Source organism: Vipera ursinii, assembly GCF_947247035.1.
Source record: "Vipera ursinii genome assembly, chromosome: 7".
Classification (NCBI taxonomy): Eukaryota; Metazoa; Chordata; class Lepidosauria; order Squamata; family Viperidae; genus Vipera; species Vipera ursinii.
In genome coordinates, this window is record NC_139521.1 from 75,029,308 (window position 1) to 75,047,179 (window position 17,872).

At 47.5% G+C, this 17,872-nt stretch overlaps 1 protein-coding gene across 1 annotated transcript in view; it reads left to right on the forward strand.

Annotated features, from left to right (window-relative positions):
* Positions 1 to 2,374: 2,374 nt before the first annotated feature.
* Positions 2,375 to 17,872, forward strand: part of LOC310643045 (dynein axonemal assembly factor 9-like) — a gene marked incomplete at its 3' end in the record, with an annotated part of 35,374 nt that continues 19,876 nt past the window's right edge. Inside the window, exons 1-4 of the mRNA XM_083367077.1 lie at positions 2,375 to 2,517; positions 10,277 to 10,356; positions 16,853 to 16,972; positions 17,090 to 17,214. Coding sequence (XP_083223203.1) covers positions 2,420 to 2,517; positions 10,277 to 10,356; positions 16,853 to 16,972; positions 17,090 to 17,214 — 423 coding nt within the window. The 5' untranslated portion in view covers positions 2,375 to 2,419. The remainder of the gene's footprint in view (positions 2,518 to 10,276; positions 10,357 to 16,852; positions 16,973 to 17,089; positions 17,215 to 17,872) is intronic.

Here is a 17,872-nt window from a genome sequence, read left to right on the forward strand (position 1 = left end):
TCCTTCCTCCCTCCCTTACCTTTCTTCCCAACTTCATCTTTTTCTTTCTTCCCTATCTTCCTCCCTCTCTTCTTGCTTTCCTTGGCTCCTTCTCTCTCCTTCCTTCCTTCTCCTCCCTCCATCCCTTTCTCTTTCCTATGTTTCTCCATCTTTCTTTGTCTCTCCTTCCTTACGTCTTCCATCCTCCCTTTTTTCTAGTTCCTCCCTTCCTCCCTCCCTCCCCTTAATCTTTCTTCCTCCCTCCCTTACCTTTCTTCACACCTTCATCTTTTTTTTCCTTTTTCCCCTTCTTCCTCCCTCCCTCCCTCCTTGCCTTCCTTCCCTTCCTTCCTTCCTTCCTCCCTCTCTCCCTTCTTGCATTCCTTCCCTCCTTCTCTTTCTCCTCCCTCCCTCCCTTATTCCCTTCCTTCCCTCCTTTGTCTTTCTTTCTCCTTCCCCCCTTCCTTCCTTCCTTCCTTCCTTCCTTCCTTCCTTCCTAATTCACGAGTTTCTGCACGGCCTTGTACCTCAGTGGAGATCTCAGCGTGAAGCACGTGCAATGGAAATATTTTTTTCCATTTCAAAATGGGGACTGGATTCACATATTGCTGAACCAAAGTTGGTGGGACAATCCACACTTTGTTGGGCTGAATTATGGTGCTAAGTCATAATTCGTGGATGTCGCTCTTTGGGAATGCTTGATGATGCCCTGATGATATCATGCATCCATTATGACATCATCATACAAGTGGAAGTTACATAATTTGCACAAGTGTTGCAAATTTCACCATTCAATCATATTGCACCTACTAATTCCAAGTCCTGGATGAATCCCAAAGAAAAAGATTTTTTAAAAAATTGTGTATTCTATAATTGCAGTTTCCAGCAATTACATTTTCTAGTCTTGGCAGCCAATGGTTCTGTTCCTACAATAAGTCCACCCCATCTTTTGCTTTGGGAGAAAGCAGCCTTATGCAAAGTGTATAATAAACCAAATTTTCTGAGTTTGCAAAACTCTCTGAAGCATCTGGCCGGGATCTGCATGATATTCGAGCCTCAAAAAAGTGCTTTATAGTTTATGCCTCAAGATGTCATCTGAATATGGATGTTTGAGGCTTCCTTTCCTGGGACAGAGCTTAGCCAGGTGATTTTCCAGGGTTTTCCGCTGCAGGAGAAAATGTGATTTATGTGGCTATTTCCGATTTTATCAAAGAATTTCTATCAGGCAGAAAACAGTAGGTGGTTTTCTGCCCACACTCTCTCTCCCTGGCAAGAAATTGCCAGCTGGCCTCTGGGTCAGCCTTGGAAATAGATCCTGGGCGATCATTTTTCAAGCCTTAAATGGTTTATCGGGATTCAGCCCCGGAAAATTACAAGGTTTGTTTCTTTGTTTCAAGGGGGGGAAACGGACTGAGAGCAATCTTTGCTAGAATGTGGTTCACCCAGTCAGATTAAGATTGAGGGTGTATTTGCATGTGTGTGAGAATATCCAGGCGTTCCTTGAAACACCTCTTAAAAAAGAGCATTAAATGTCCTTTGGTGTCTCAGGCAGAAATGGGAAAGATTGTAACTGAAAAGGGAGAAAGAGGGGGGGAAATGGTTTATATAGCAGCCCATCTTGCCTATATGACATATAAATTAGAATTAAAACAGTCCAATATTTAAAAGGTCAATTAACGAGAAAGATAAAAGGCAGGAGAGATTAAAACCAAATTATGGTTAAAACAATGTTTCTCCATCTCAGCAACCGGAAGATGGCTGGCCTTCAACTCCCAGAATCCCCCAAACAGCCATGCTGGCTGGGGAATTCTGGGAATTGAAGGCCAGCCACCTTTAAGGTTGCCAAGCTTGCAAAATGCTGAGTTATATCATTCCCGAGAGGCAGCTGTCAATCTCGGTCCCTTTCTACAGACTTCGCACCCGGGTCCTCGGCCTCTTCTTCCTCGCCGTCCTCAGTGGCTGTTCCGGCCTTTCAACATCTTCGATGTCTGAAAATTCCTACTGGCCGGGAATCATGGAAATTGTAGTCTGGCAAGGCCGGGCAGGGGAGGATGGGCCTGGGAGTCCCCAAGAGCCGGAGGGCGCCGGTTGGGGAAAGAGAGGCGTTGCTAAGGCGCGCTTGCTCTCCCCGCGTCCGGCAGGGCGGTCGCTAGGGGCGGGGCGGGCTGCTCCGCGGTTGCCGAGGCAACGGCCTTCTCCCTCTCCCATTCTTTCTTTTCCCCCCTGCAAAACAGCAGCTGTACGGGCCGTACCATCCGGGCGGCGGGCGGGGGTGTCCGTCGTGCGAGGGAGGAGGGAGACGGGAGGACCCGCCCTGAGGGGGCGGCGTGGTTGGCTCCTCCCTCCCGCGTCCCTCCCTCCAGCTGCTGGCCCCTTGGTACGGCCCGCCCCTCCCTCCCTCCCTCCCGTCAGAGCGCTCGGCAGGCCCGGCGGACGGACAATGGCGCTGCTCCCCGCGCGGAGCCCGCTGGCGCTGCTGCCGCCCCCGGCCGCCAGGGGGCGCTCCAAGGCCCGAGGGGGCGCCCGGCCCGCCGCCAGGTGAGCCAACCCGGGTCGGCCGCCGCCTTCGCACGACGCGCCTGACCCGAGTCAGGCGCTTCCGGGGCGGCCCCTCCCCGTTCGTGCCGGGTTGAAACAATCCCTGGCTGGGGAGCCGCCCCAAGGCGGCCGCGGGTGGGGCAGGGGGCGGGGCCTGGGGGCGGGGCAAGCGAGGGGGCCACGTGTGCAGGGGGGTTGTTATGTTGGGGGGAATGGGGGGGCACACTTTTGCGGGCAAATCCTGCAGGATGGCTAGAGCAGAGTGGGCCTGGTTGGGATGGGATGGGAAACCACCAGGAGATCCAGGTCGGTGGGGTGGGATAGTCATCCCAAAGAAGGCAGGGGCAAGCCGCCCCTCTGCCTGCTTCACCCTGCAGGGAGGCATCCCCGGGGTTGCCCAGTTGGTCCCCAAGAAGGGAGAACCGTTAGCAGACCTGGGCGACCTGGGGTCAGGGGTGGATAGGGCACCACCAGGAAACCCCACCTCTGCAGGCATGATGAGTGGGGTTCTCGGAAACATCTGCCAAGAAAAAGAGAAATCTAAATCCACGCCTGGATAGCTAGTCAACCAGGCTGCCCGGCTTAGCGCCCGGAGTTGTATTCAGCCGGGCCATTTGACAGATGGGAGTTGAAAGTGTGGCTATGTTCCCACAACCACATTTCAGCCGGAGCTGGTGCATTTGCAAAGCTGGGCTGGTTGGGTGTGTGGGGGTGTAGAGATTTCCAGCTCACCTTGTTGTCAGCGCCCTTGTGTTGGTGTAAGCTGCAAAACCAGGAAGCAAAGCTAGATCTGCTTTCGGGTTAGGCATGTTGTGCGGATGCGTCTTTTAAATAGATTGGTGAACTGGGAGCAACGCTGTAGATGGCTCGAAGCCAGTTGCTTGCCTTGTCCAACTCTTCCGCAGGGTGATGGTGACAAGAACGTACGGAGGTTTGCGGGGAGGAGGTGGCAGATAAAATACAGGTAGTCCTCGACTTACAACGGTTCATTTAGTAACCGTTCAAAGTTGCCACAGCAGTGAAAATAGTGACTTATGATGGTTTTCCACACGACCATTGCAGCATCCCCAGGGTCACGCGTTCAAAATTCAGACGCTTGGCAGCTGACTCATATTTACGACGGTCGCCGTGTGATCCCCTTTTGTGACCTTCTGACGAGCAAAGTCAATGGGGATGCTGGATTCACTTAACAACTGCGTTACTAACGTAACAACTGCAGTAATTCACAACTGGGACAAGAAAGCTCGTAAAACGGAGCCAAGGCCACTGTTGTCTTGCTTAGCAGCAGAAACTTTGGGCCCAGTTGTGGTCGTAAGTTGAGGACAAGCCATGCTCAATAAAATAAATAAATAAAAATAATAATAATAATAATAATAATAATAATAATAATAATAATAATAATAATAATAATAATAATTTTATTTATATACCGCCCTTCTCCCGGAGGACTCAGGGCGGTGAACAGGGCAGCCATATAAAAATACAAAAAATACAAAAGTTAAAAAGAATTAAACATATGCCCAAGCTACTTATTATATGTTTTGTTGTTAGCCGCCCTGAGTCCTTCGGGAGATAGGGCGGGATATAAATCCCATAAATAAATACATAAATAAATAAATAAATAAATAAATAAATAAATAAATAACAGTAAATACATATATTAAAATGACAATAAAAACCCAACCCATCCCCCATCAGGCCAAGCAATAAAATCCTGCCAAAAAATTTGGCAAAAGAGCTCCTTCTCTTGAGCCCTTGTAAAGAAAAGCTCTTTCTTTGCTGGCTGGGGAATTCTGGGAATTGATGTCCATAAATCTTAAAAAGATGGCAGAGTTGAGAAACGGGGCTGGTCTGCAGGAGAGATGGGAGCAGTTTCAGGAATCTAAACGAATACATGGAAAATCCCAATATTTTTCAGGCATGTCAAACTCACCATATCAAGTGGCCTTTTCCCCATTGCCGGCAATGGGGTGGGTGCAGTTTGACATGGCCGAGATAAAGGATTCATTAATCCTTGTCTTTCATCTATTTGTTTAGCAACCAAATAGTTCGAAATTAAAAAAAAAATCTGATCTTACTGATCTTCGTAGTTACAACATCCCTAAAGTCACGTAATTAAAATTTGGGACCTTGTTAAGAAATTTCTCACTTAGCCACATAAATTCTGGGATCGTTCGTGGTCAGGTAGTCCTCAACTTACGACGGAGGCCAGAATTTATGTGGCTAAGTGAGAAATTTGTTAAGTGAGTTTTGCCCCATTTGACGACTTTTCTTGCCACCTTTGTTAAGTGAATCACCGCGGTTGTTAAATTAGTCACGCGGTGATTAAGCCAGTCTGGTTTTCCCCATCGACTCCGCAAAAGGGGATCACCTGGCCCCGAGGCGTTGCCACCGTCGTAAGTACGAGTCAGTTGCCAAAGCGGCTGAATTTGGATGGCGTGACCGCGGGGATGCTGCGCACGGTCCTAAGTGTGAAAACTGGTCGTTAAGTCCCTTTTTCCAGTGCCGTTGTAACTTTTGGACGGTCACTAAACGAATTGCTGTAAGTTGAGGACTGCCTGCAGCTGATTTTTCGTCGTGGTGGGTGGCCTAAGGAAAAACCGCAGCACGAAATAACAAGCTTGAGAGAAGATTGGCGCTTTGAGGCTTAATGGCGGGTTACTTTGGAGAAGCAGGCTGGCATGGCGGGTTACTTTGGAGAAGCAGGCTGGCTGGGGGATTCTGGGAGTTGAAGTCCACCAATCCAAAAAAATGGCCACGGCTGGACACCCCTTGATTTACAGAGAAATCTGCAACCTATCTCTCCTCCTAAATGCCAAGTTGCATGTACAGCAATTATTGCTTGCCAAGGTGACGGGTAACTTAATACATCCTCAGCGGCTTAATGCATCCCAGTCATCAAAAGAGAAGAAAGGAATGGCGCGTAAAGCTGAGGAACGTGTGAAACTAAACCCAGCCAGTACCGTGGTTCACCGAAAATAAAAGCGGGTTTGATATTAATTTTTGCTCCCAAAGAAGCCGCCCTGAGTCTTCGGAGAAGGGCGGGATATAAATGGGATTAAAATAAAAATAAATAAATAAATATTCGGGGAAATACGGTACTAAATGCATCCAGCTGTCCGTCTTAACCGGGGCTTATTTTGCGGGTGGGGCTTATACTACGAGCATCCTGAAAAATCGTGCTGACTCAGGAATTCTGGGAGTTGAAGTCCAGGAGTCATAAAAGAGCCGAGGTTCCCCACCCCTGTGCTAGGGCTTATTTTATTTATTTATTTAATTAGTTAATTGATTTTATATACCACGCTATTCCCGAAGGACTCAGGGCGGTTTACAGGGCGGGTTAAAACAATACAAATAAGTACACTTTAAAATAGAATTAAATTAAGACTAGCCCACAATTAAACAAATTAAAATTAAACAAATTAAAATACTGCTAAGCTTGTAAGCCGCCCTGAGTCTTCGGAGAAGGGTGGGATATAAATGGAATTAAAAAGAAATTTAAAATTAAAATTAAATTAAAATTAAATTAAAATTAAATTAAATTAAATTAAAATTAAATTAAAATTAAGTTAAAATTAAATTAAAATTAAGTTAAAATTAAATTAAAATTAAATTAAAATTAAATTAAATTAAATTAAAATTAAATTAAAACCCGGTGGGTCTCATATTCGGGGAAATACGGTACTAAATGTGGTCCGTCCTGCTGACGATCTTAACTGGGGCTTATTTGTGGGGTGGGGCTTATATTAGGAGCGTCCGAAAAAAATCACGCTAGGGCTTATTTTTCTGCTGGGTCTTATTTTCGAGGAAATACGGTAATGTAAGGATTCTTTGGTTTCCAGAATGCACAAAGGATAAACAAGCTCACAATTCCTTGGGGGAGGGTGTTTTGTGTGTGTGTGTGCGTGCGTGTACGTGTGCACATCTCCCGCCACACGGCATAGAACAGCTTATTTGCATTACAGGTTGTCCTCGGTTTTACAACCGTTGGTTTAGCAGTGGTTCAAAGTTATAATCCGTCCTCATGCTTAACAACCGTTGCAGCGTCCCTACAATCAAATCACGGCAAGAAAATTCGGGCGCTTGGGTGTTTGTGACGGTTGCAACGTCCCAGGGTCGGGATCGCCGTTTCCCTGACCGGTTTCCAACAAAATCAATGTGGGGGCGGGGGAGCTAGGTTTGCTTAACGACCGCGCGATTCGCTTAACAGCTGCGGTGATTTGCTTAACAACTGTGGCTAGAATGGTCGTAAACTGGGGCCCCAAACTCGCTTAACTGCTTTGCTTAGCAACAGAAATCTTGGGCTCCACTTGTGTCGTAAGTCCAAAATGACCTGTGCTATTAAGCGAAGCTGAGGTCGTAAAACAGGGTGCAGCCCCCTTCACAAAGGCCCTGCTCAGTACAGTGGAAAATAGCCCCGATTGGGGTTGTAGGTCGAGGATTATCTGCATTGAGAAACCGCTGCTTGGTTTAGGAATCGGGAACCCTTCCGAGCATCCTGGCAACGGAGGCTTCAGCTTTCTCCCCCAGCTCCAAGAATTTGTGAAATTCCACCCTTTAGAAAAGCCGATTGTCTGCGGGGGAGGGGGGGCTTTGGGAGGATGGCTGGGGGCAGGCAAGGCTCCTCTTCCTAGTGTAGAAGGAAATTAACAGAGTGGAGAGAACGAGGAAGGAAGGAAGGAAAAGGAAAAGGAAAGAAAGAAAGAAAAAGGGAAGAGAGGAAGGAAGAAAGAGAAAGAAAGAAGAGAAAAAAGAGAAAGAGAGAAAAAAGAAAAAGGGAAGAGAAAGGAAGGTAGGAAGGAAAAGAAGAGAGGAAAGAAAGAGAAGAAAGAGAAAGGGAAGAGAAAGGAAGAAGGAAAAGAAAAGAAAGAAATGAAAGAGAAAAAAGAAAGAGAAAAAAGAAAGAAAAAGGAGGGAGGAGAAAGGAAGGTAGGAAGGAAAAGAAGAGAAAGGAAAGAAAGAAGAAAGAAAAAAGAAAGAGGGAAGAGAAAGGAAGAAGGAAAAGAAAGGAAAGAGAAAGAAAAAAGAGAAAGAAAAAAGAAAGAAAAAGGGAAGTGAAAGGAAGGTAGGAAGCAAAAGGAGAAAGGAAATAAAGAAGAAAGAAAAGAAAGAGGGAAGAGAAAGGAAGGGAGGAAAAGGAAAGAAAGAAAGAAAGAAAGAAAGAAAGAAAGAAAGAAAGAGAAAGGGAAGAGAAAGAAAAAAGAGAAAGGAAGAGGGAAGAGAAAGGAAGGAAAAGAAAAGAAAGATGAAAGAAAGAAAAAGAAAAAGGAGGGAAGAGAGAGGAAGGTAGGAAGGAAAAGAGAAAGGAAAGAAAGAAAAGAGAAGAAGAAAGAGGGAAGAGAAAGGAAGGGAAAAAAGAAAAGAAAGGAAAGAAAAGAGAGAAAAAAGAAAGAGAAAGGAAGGAATGATCAGGAACGGAATCGGGCGGGAGGAGGAGAAAACAGCCGTTGGGCGCCAACCTTGGCTGCCCTTCTTTCAAATGTCAAAAAAAAACACGAAACCAGCCGCGGCTTCTGCAACCGACTTAAACTGACCTCTAAGAACGCGGAAGCCTCTCCAGTCCTTTCCCTCCACATCGGCAGAGTCACTTTGGCTGTTTTCTACCCCTGTCCTCTACGCCAGGGGTCCCCAACCCCACCCCACCCCGTCCGTGGACCGGTACCGGGCCACGGCACGTCAGCAACCGGCCCGCACAAACAAGCAAAACCCCATCCGCGCGGGATGCAGGCAGCACACAAAACCACGCGGTCTCCGTCTGCGGGAGAAACCTCTCTCCGAGGAACCGGTCCCCGGTGGCGCCCAAACGGTTGGGGGCCTCTGCTCTACGCGGTTATAAAACACCCCAACCCCCAATTCTTTGTTTAATTTGATGGCGGAGGGAGAGGAAATGTAATAATTTCTGGCTGGCTAAAAGGGTAGGATAGGTTTGCGCTGATTTGGAAGGTGGCAAAATCTGGGAATGTCGTCGCTCTGCCGGCGCGGGAGAAAATGACCCCGAGACACTTTCCCCTGCGTCTGTCCGTGGGCCGGAATTTGGCACCCAAGCTATAAAAAGCCTCGGCCCTGGGTCAGAGCAGAAATAACGGGCTTCAACGCTCCGCAGCAAACACAGGAAGTCCTGGCTTAACGCCGCAATTCAGCCCGACCGTTTCTGTGGCTAAGCGAGAGTTTTTTGTTTTGTTTTTTAAAGACAGCTTTCGCCCCATTTGACGACTTTGCTTGCCACGGTTGTTAAGTGAATCGCTGCGGCTGTTAAAGCTAGTTAAGTGAATCTGGCTTCCCCATGGACTTGAGTTGTCGGAAGGTCGCAAAAGGGGATCACGTGAACTGGGGACACCGCGAACCGTCATAAATAGGAGCCCGTTGCCAAGGGTCTGGATTTTGATCGCCTGACCGCGGGGAAGCCGTGGCGGTCGTGTGAAAAAAACGTTTTCTTTTTCCAGTGCCGTTGTCACCTTGAACGGTCAATAAACAAACTGTCGTAAGTCGAGGACTATCGGGGTCTGTGGAAGTCTTCAATGCCTACCATGAAGGGCCTTGAGCAGTGTTAAAATGGTATTTTTGAGATGAATCCCAGGGGCAGGAGAAGGCAAATTAGAAAGTTATGACTGCACAGAAAGAGTGAAGGTAGTTCTCGGTTAACAACAATTCATTTAGTGACGGTTTGAAGTTACAACCGCACTGAAAAACATAATGGCCATGGAGACAGGAGTAGGAATAGGAATAGGAATAGGAATAGGAATAGAATGGGATAGGATAGGATAGGATAGGATAGGATAGGATAAATATTGGAGAATAGAATAGAATAGATAACAGAATAGAATGAGAATGAGAAAGAATAGAATAGAATAAAATAGATAAAATAATGACAATAGAATAGAATTAGAATTAGAAAGAATAGAATAAAATAGATAAAATAATGAGAATAGAATAGAATAGAATAGAATAGAATAGAATAGAATAGAATAGAATAGAATAGAATAGAAAATATGGAATGGAATGAAATAATAGAATAGAATAGAATAGAATAGAATAGAATAGAATAGAATAGAATAGAATAGAATAGAAGAATAGAATAGAATAGAATAAAATAGATAAAATAATGACAATAGAATAGAATTAGAATTAGAAAGAATAGAATAAAATAGATAAAATAATGAGAATAGAATAGAATAGAATAGAATAGAATAGAATAGAATAGAATAGGAATGGAATGGAATGGAATGGAATGGAATGGAATAGAATAAAATAGAATAGAATAGAATGAGAATGAATAGAATTAGATAAAATAATGAGAATAGAATAGAATTAGAATTAGAAAGAATAGAATATAGATAAAATAATGAATAGAATAGAATAAAACAGGAATGAATAGAATAGAGTAGAATAGGAACAGAATAGAATAGAACAGGAATGGAATGGAACAGAATAGAATAGAATAGAATAGAATAGAATAGAATAGAATAGAATAGAATAGAATAGAATAGAATAGAATAGAATAGAACAGAACAGAACAGAACAGAACAGAACAGAATAGAATAGAATAGAATAGAATAACAGAGCTGGAAGTGGCCTTGGAGGTCATCTAGTCCAACCCCCTGCTCAGGCCGGAAACCCTATCTATACCATTTCAGATGAATGGGTTGGATCGCGTTTTGCAAACTCTGCAGAAGGCCTTTTGCTTTAGCGGGGCTGGAAACCCGGGTCTCCTTCCCCAGCGCGGCCTCTTAACTCTCCTTCCCCGTTTTTCTCTTCCCAGCTGCAGCCGACTTCGACAAATTCAAAACATTCTGACGGAGAGCAGCAAATCCCAGCCAGATGGCATCCTCTGCATTTTGGGTAAACTCTTTTCCTCCTTAACGTGCATTGAGCTGGGTGTGTGTGTGTGTGTGTGTGAGAGAGAGAGAGAGAGAGAGAGAGGGGGGGGGGTGGAAACTGGGACTCCGTGCCCTGCGTGAGAAGCATTTGATCCGTAGTAAGCTTCTTTGGATGCAGAAAGTGGCTGCTTTTTGTAGATTTTCCTCTCTTGCCAAGAAGAGGATCCATGAATTTTTTAAAAATGGCCCTCATTCTCTTCTGCTGGGCGCTGGGAGAATTCGCCCTAACCCTCTCCAGCTTTTTTTCCCTGAACAAGCAGGCAGTGCGGGATAAAACAGGGCCTGCCTTGGCCTGACGCTTGGAAAGGACTCTGAAATTTGGTTAGAGGCACAAGACCCGGCACCTGTTCGTCTTCCTTGGCTCACGGTGGGATTTTCGCTAAGAGGAGGCAAAAGCCAGTTGACTTGGTCAAGCTAGAATCTGGGAGACTCTTGAGTTCTAGTCCCACCCGGCTGACTTTGGGCCAATCCCCAGGAGGCGGAGAGTTCTAGTCCCGCCTTAAGCCTGAAAGCCAATTGGGTGACTTTGGGCCAGTCACCAGGAGACGGTGAGCTCTAGTCCTGCCTTAGGCATGAAAACCAATTGGGTGACTTTTGGGCCAATCACCAGGAGACGGTGAATTCTAGTCCCGCCTTAGCCATGAAAGCTGGCTGGGTAACTTAGAGCCAATTACCAGGAGACGGTGAGTTCTAGTCCTACCATAGGCAGGAAAACCGGCTAGGTGACTTTGGGCCAATCCCCAGGAGATGGAGAGTTCTAGTCCTGCCTTAAGCCTGAAAGCTAATTGGGTGACTTTGGGCCAATCCCCAGGAGGCGGAGAGTTCTAGTCCCGCCTTAAGCCTGAAAGCCAATTGGGTGACTTTGGGCCAATCACCAGGAGACGGTGAGCTCTAGTGCCTCCTTAGACATGAAAGCCAATTGGGTGACTTTGAGCCAATCACCAGGAGATGAAGAGTTCTAGTCCCGCCTTAGGCATGAAAGCCAATTGGGTAACTTTGAGCCAATCCCCAGGAGATGGAGAGTTCTAGTCCCGCCTTAGCCATGAAAGCTGGCTGGGTAACTTAGAGCCAATTACCAGGGGATGGTGAGTTCTAGTCCTGCCATAGGCAGGAAAACCGGCTGGGTGACTTTGGGCCAATCACCAGGAGATGAAGAGTTTTAGTCCCGCCTTAGGCATGAAAGCCAATTGGGTGACTTTGGGCCAATCACCAGGAGACCTTTAAGTTCTAGTCCTGCCTTAGGCACGAAAGCTGGCTGGGAGAATTTGGGCCAGTCCCTGTCTCTCAGCCCAACCCACCTCACAGGGTTGTTGTTGTGGGGAAAATAAGAGTAAGAAGGAGTATTGTGTGTGTTTGCCACCTTAAATTATTTAAGGTAAAAAAAAATAAAAAGTGGGCTCTAAAGGAACGAAGGGAGGGAGGAAGGGAAGGGAAGGAAGATATAAGAGGAAGGGAAGGGGAAAGGAAAAGGGAAGAACGAGAAAGGGAAGGAAGAAAAAGTTAAAGCTCCCGCCTGATTTTTTCATCCCCAATTTAAGTCCTTCCACCTCTCCGACTGTTGCAAAAAGCGGCTTTTCCCTTCGCACAAACAAACACCCGGCACTCTCGCCTGTGTCCCACTACTCCCCTTGGTGTGGCAGCCTGGATTTCGACCTCCAGCCCTCCCCCCCAGCGGCTTGCCCCTTCCCGCGATCTGCACCCCCCCCCCGCTTCCCACGGTCCTCGGCAGCTGAAGCCATTTTGCCTTCGCCAGATTCCAAGTCGTCTTCTCTCCGTTGCCGAGGGGGCTGCTCTTTCGGTCTCTCTTTCTTTTTTGCACCGGTGGGGGGGGGGAAAAGGGGGATTTTTTTTTTCATTTATTTTTTAGCATTGGAAGAATGCAGGTAGTCCTCGACTTACTGGCACAGTTGAGCCCCAAATTTATGTCGCTAAGTGAGACATTTGCAGCTCTTTTACTCTTTCTTTCTTTCTTTCTTTCTTTCTTTCTTCTTTTTTTCTTTCTATTTCTTTCTCTGTTTTTTCTTTCTTTTCTCTTTTCTTTCTTTTTTCTTTTTCTCTTTTCTCTTTTTTCTCTTTCTTTTTCTGTTTCTTCATTCTTTCTCAATTTCTCTTTCTATTTTTCTTTCTATTTTTTCTTTTCTTTTTTTTCTTCATTCATTCTTTCATTTTCTCTTCTTTTCTCTCTTTTCTCTCTTCATTCATTCTTCCCTTCTTTCATTTTTCTTTCATCTTTCTTTCTTTCTTTCTTTCTTTCTTTCTGTTTTTCTTTCTCTCTTTTTCTTTCTTCAATCTTTCTCTTTCATTTTCTTTTCTCTTTCTCTTTCTTTTCTCTTTCTTACTTCATTCATTCTTCCCCTCTTTCATTTTCTCTCTCTCTCTCTCTCTCTCTCCCTCTTTTCTTTCAATTTTTGCCCCACTTTACAAATTTTCTCACCACATTTGTTAAGGAAATCGCCATAATTATTAACATGGTAATGTGGCTGTTAAGCGAATCTGGCTTCCCCCATTGAGTTTCCTTGTCAGGCGGTCGCAAAAGCAGATCATGTGACCCTAGGAACACTACGACCGTCATAAGTACGAGTCAGTTGCCAAGCGTCCGAATTTTGATCACTTGGCCATGGGGATGCTGCAACGGTCCTAAGTGTGAAAAACGGTCCTAAGTCACTTCTTTTCCAGTGCTGCTGTAACGTCGGTCACTAAGTGAACTGTCGTAAGTCGAGGACTACCTGTTTTGTCTCCTTCGCCATCCCCGGGAGCTCTCACTTTAAATCTGGAGGCTGCTTGGAAAATCCTTAGTTTAAACAATTTCGCCATTCTTCCTGAAGGCTCAGAGCAAATCCTGTGGGCGAAATCGGCAACCTGGTAGAAGACAGATTTGGATTTGGATTTCGCCCTGTGAAAGGAAGGCTTGCTTCGCTTTGGTTTTTGTTTGGCTTTTATTCACCGCCTTGGGGGTGACAGGTAGCAGCGGTTTTATGTCTCCTTGAATCAGAAACGCTTGCTGAGGAAAGGTCAAATTAAAAAACAAGAAAGGCAAAGGTTAAATGAGTTGCAGCTTGGGAAGAAAACGCCTGGTTTTTGTTTTTTGTTATATTTTAATCAGAAGAGCCGGTTATTAAGATATCGGTAAGAGGATATAGCTGCTAGAAATCTCTGTGCCCGTTTCTAAACCTGGGCGACTGGAAGACAGGTGGACTTCAACTCCCAGAATTCCCCAGCCAGCATGGTTGAGAAAGATTGCACTACGCCAGGGGTAGGCCACCTTGGCTCTTTTATGACTCATGGACTTCAACTCCCAGAATTCCTGAGCCAGCATGGGGGAACTCTGGCTCAGGAATTGATCACGTGATCCCCAGCTGGCTTTGATGCCTAAGGCAGGATTAGAACTCACTGTCTCCTGGTGATTGGCCCAAAGTCACCCAGCCAGCTTTCATTCCTAAGGCAGGACTAGAATTGACAGACTCCTGGTGATTGGTCCAAAGCCACCCAGCTGGCTTTCATGTCTAAGGCAGGACTAGAACTCACAGCCTCCTGGTGATTGGCCCAAAGTCACCCAGCTGGTTTTCCTGGCTAAGGAGGAACTAGAACTCACCGTCTCCTGGTGATGGGCCCAAAGTCACCCAGCTGGCTTCCATGCCTAAGACAGGACTAGAACTCACCGTCTCCTGGTGATGGGCCCAAAGTCACCCAGCCGGCTTCCATGCCTAAGGCGGGACTAGAACTCACCGTCTCCTGGTGATGGGCCCAAAGTCACCCAGCTGGCTTCCATGCCTAAGGCGGGACTAGAACTCACCGTCTCCTGGTGATGGGCCCAAAGTCACCCAGCCGGCTTCCATGCCTAAGGCGGGACTAGAACTCACCGTCTCCTGGTGATGGGCCCAAAGTCACCCAGCCGGCTTCCATGCCTAAGGCGGGACTAGAACTCACCGTCTCCTGGTGATGGGCCCAAAGTCACCCAGCCGGCTTCCTTGCCTAAGGCGGGACTAGAACTCACCGTCTCCTGGTGATGGGCCCAAAGTCACCCAGCCGGCTTCCATGCCTAAGGCGGGACTAGAACTCACCGTCTCCTGGTGATGGGCCCAAAGTCACCCAGCCGGCTTCCATGCCTAAGGCGGGACTAGAACTCACCGTCTCCTGGTGATGGGCCCAAAGTCACCTAGCCGGCTTCCATGCCTAAGGCCTATTCTAGCCTGGTGCCTTAACCGCTAGACCGAACTGTCTCCAGTTGATGGGAATGAAATGTAGGCAGGGCTTGTGCTGAGGTCCTGGCCAAGAACGTTTGCCAGATGGACGTGGGAAGATTTATTGCTAAACGCTGACAGCCCTTGAGGCTGTTCTGACTCGGATCAAAATGAGCCGGGCCTCGTGTGCCAAAACACCCAAACCCGTCTGTTGAACTCTTGAACTTGGAAAGCAACCCGCACGGCCTAATTTGCTTGCCCTAGTTTCCGCAGACGGGGCTCTGATCCTGGCTTGTCTATCTTGGCAACCCCCGGGGCCTTTATCCCTGCGTAACCCCACGGAGGAGGAGGAGGAGGCGGCCTGCGGTTGCCCTCTCCGCCCCCCCCCCCAGATGTTCCCCGAGGCTTAATCCCTTCAGCCTGGTCCCCGTACTAAGAGGCTTTGCCTGGCCCTGGGAGGGTTGTGCAGTTGCACACAGCATTGTGGCTCTGGGGTTTCAGCTTGGCCGGCCCCACTGAAACTCACCTGGGGGGGGCTGGGGGGCTTTTCAAACCTCCTTCCTGCCGTTTCCGTTTAGCTTTGGCTGAAACGGGGTTAAACCAAGAAGCAGGAGAGAGAGAGATTGAGATTTATTAAATTTATATGCCGCCCTTCTCCCCAAGGACTCAGGGCGGCTCACAACAATAAAAAATTAAAAAAAACATCAAGTACAAAATTTAAAAAAAGGATTATTTTTTTTTAATCCCATTTATATCCCGCCCTTCTCCGAAGACTCAGGGCGGCTTACAATTTAAGCACAAACCAATGTGCTTAGCAATCCATTAAACAATGGATATAATAAATAAATGACAATTTAACCCAATAAAAGCCAAATTTAAAACCATAGTCAGTCCAGGCCCGCTGGTTGGAACAACCAGGTCTTCAGGTCACGGCGGAAGGACCGAAGGTCGGGGGGGGCATCCGCAGGCTCTCCCCCCGGGGGTCGCCAGCCGGCATTGCCTGGCCGACGGCACCCTGAGCAGGCCGACTCTGTGGGAGCGAACCGGGCGATGGGAGGTTGACATTGGCAGCAGGTGGTCTCGCAAGTACCCCGGGCCTAAGCCATGTAGGGCTTTAAAGGTAATTACCAGCACCTTGAATCGCACCCGGAGGGAAACCGGAAGCCAATGCAGCTCGCGCAGGAGTGGTGTAACATGGGAGTATCGAGATCCTCCCATAAGCACCCGCGCGGCCGCATTTTGCACCAACTGGAGCCTCCGGGTGCACTTCAAGGGCAGCCCCATGTAGAGAGCGTTGCAGTAATCCAGGCGAGAAGTGACAAGGGGGTGGGTGACCGTGCATAGGGCATCTCGGTCCAAAAAGGGGCGCAACCAGGCAAACCTATGCAAAGGCCTCCCCTGGTCACAGCGGATAGATGGTCTTAAATAAATAAATAAATAAACCTTTATTGTCAAAGTACAACATATGTACATTGAGATTAGCTGAGCCTCCCCCCCCCGTGCTCTCTCCCCCCAACACACAGTGACAACAAACCCTCCATCCCACCACACCATGTGGACCAACTACACCACACACCGGCCTCCCAAGTCAATTCTGCATAAGTTCACAGAGATTATATCCCATTTAAAAGCCTAACAGCCCACAGATAAAAGCTATTTTTCAGCCTGTTGGTACGGCTGGCTATATTCCTATATCTCCTACCGGATGGTAGGAGAGTAAAGAGATACCGTCCAGGGTGTGAGTCATCCCTGAGAATCTTCCTCACTCTCCCAAGGCAGCGGGCCCTGGCGAGGTCATCCAGTGGTGTCAGGGGACAGCCCACAATGTCTTGTGCTGTGCTCACTACCCTCTGTAATACTTTCCTGTCCGCGGCTGTCAGACCAGCATACCAAACCACAATACCATACGAGAGGACGCTCTCTATCGTAGACCGGTAAAAGAGGGTCATTAGCCGTTGTTCTACCCTGTTCTTCCGCAAGACCTTAACCCTTCCAGGTTAAGCCGTGAATCCAGGAGGACACCCAAGTTGTGGGGGCAGATGCAAGGGAGAACTTGCTTCCTAGTGCTTTTTGTTAAAACACACACACACACACACACACACACACACACACACACTTACATACATACATACATACTTATATACATGAATACAGATATCCTCTTCTCTGGCTTCTTCTTGAGTCCTCAGCCACCCTGACTCCAGACAACCAGTCACATTCCCCCAGTCTCTTCTTCTCCAAACGTCCCGTTTTGTTTCGCTTTCGTTTCGTTTGCAGGAATTGACAGTCGGTACAATGAAGGATGCTGGGAACTCGCCAACCATCTCCTCTTCGGCTTGTACAGCCAGGGCAACGCTGAGTTTGAAAGATCAGGATTTCCCGAAGAAGTCCTGGACGGTATGAGGGGAGCGGTCCCCACGGGCCGGCAGAAGCCGCCCACCCCCACCCCATTTGAGTTCGCACATGACGCTGGCGCCTCTGCCCTTCTAACGCGTCCTCTTTTCGTGACCGCAGATGTGATCCTGCTGATTAAGCCAGACAGCGTCCATCTGTACTGCAACCCCGTCAACTACAATTACCTTCTCCCCTACGTGGCGTTTTGGAGGAACTTGCATTTCCACTGCCTGACGGAAACCGAGGTGAGCGAACAAGCCACAGATTGCGGGGTTAGAACAAGGCTTGTCCGAGACAGGCTCGCACGTGTGAAAGTCTGGACTTCCAGGATTTCAGCTGGCTAGCTAGCTGGCAGGGGAATTCCGGGATTGGAAATCCACCAACGGCTCGCACTTTTTCCCCAATTCCTTCCATTTTTTCTCCCCGTTTCTCACGTGACTGTTGCGGAGAAGCAAAAAAAAAAACAACCCCGCTTTTCCTGTTGGCTATCAACCCAGATTCTATAATTCCCCTGGTGTCGTATCCCTCCAGCCCCAGTTTTTCAATTTCCAGGGCCGCCCGGTTGCGGCTTTTCAAACATTCTCTCCGAGCTGGCCATTTGGGACTTTTTATTTCGGAGACCTTTTTATTTTTATTTTTACCCGTTGGCAGGGGGACTCGGCCTTCCCGCCAGGCAGGCTTTTTTTTTTTAATTCCATTTATATCCCGCCCTTCTCCGAAGACTCAGGGCGGCTTACAAGCTTAGCAGTAGCCTTCATTCTATGTATATGCCTGCTTATTAGGGCTTTCACACACATACCTAGCGGCATTAATACTAAGTCAGCTTAATTGCCCCCAACAATCTGGGTCCTCATTTTACCTACCTGGGAAGGATGGAAGGCTGAGTCAACCTTGAGCCTGGTG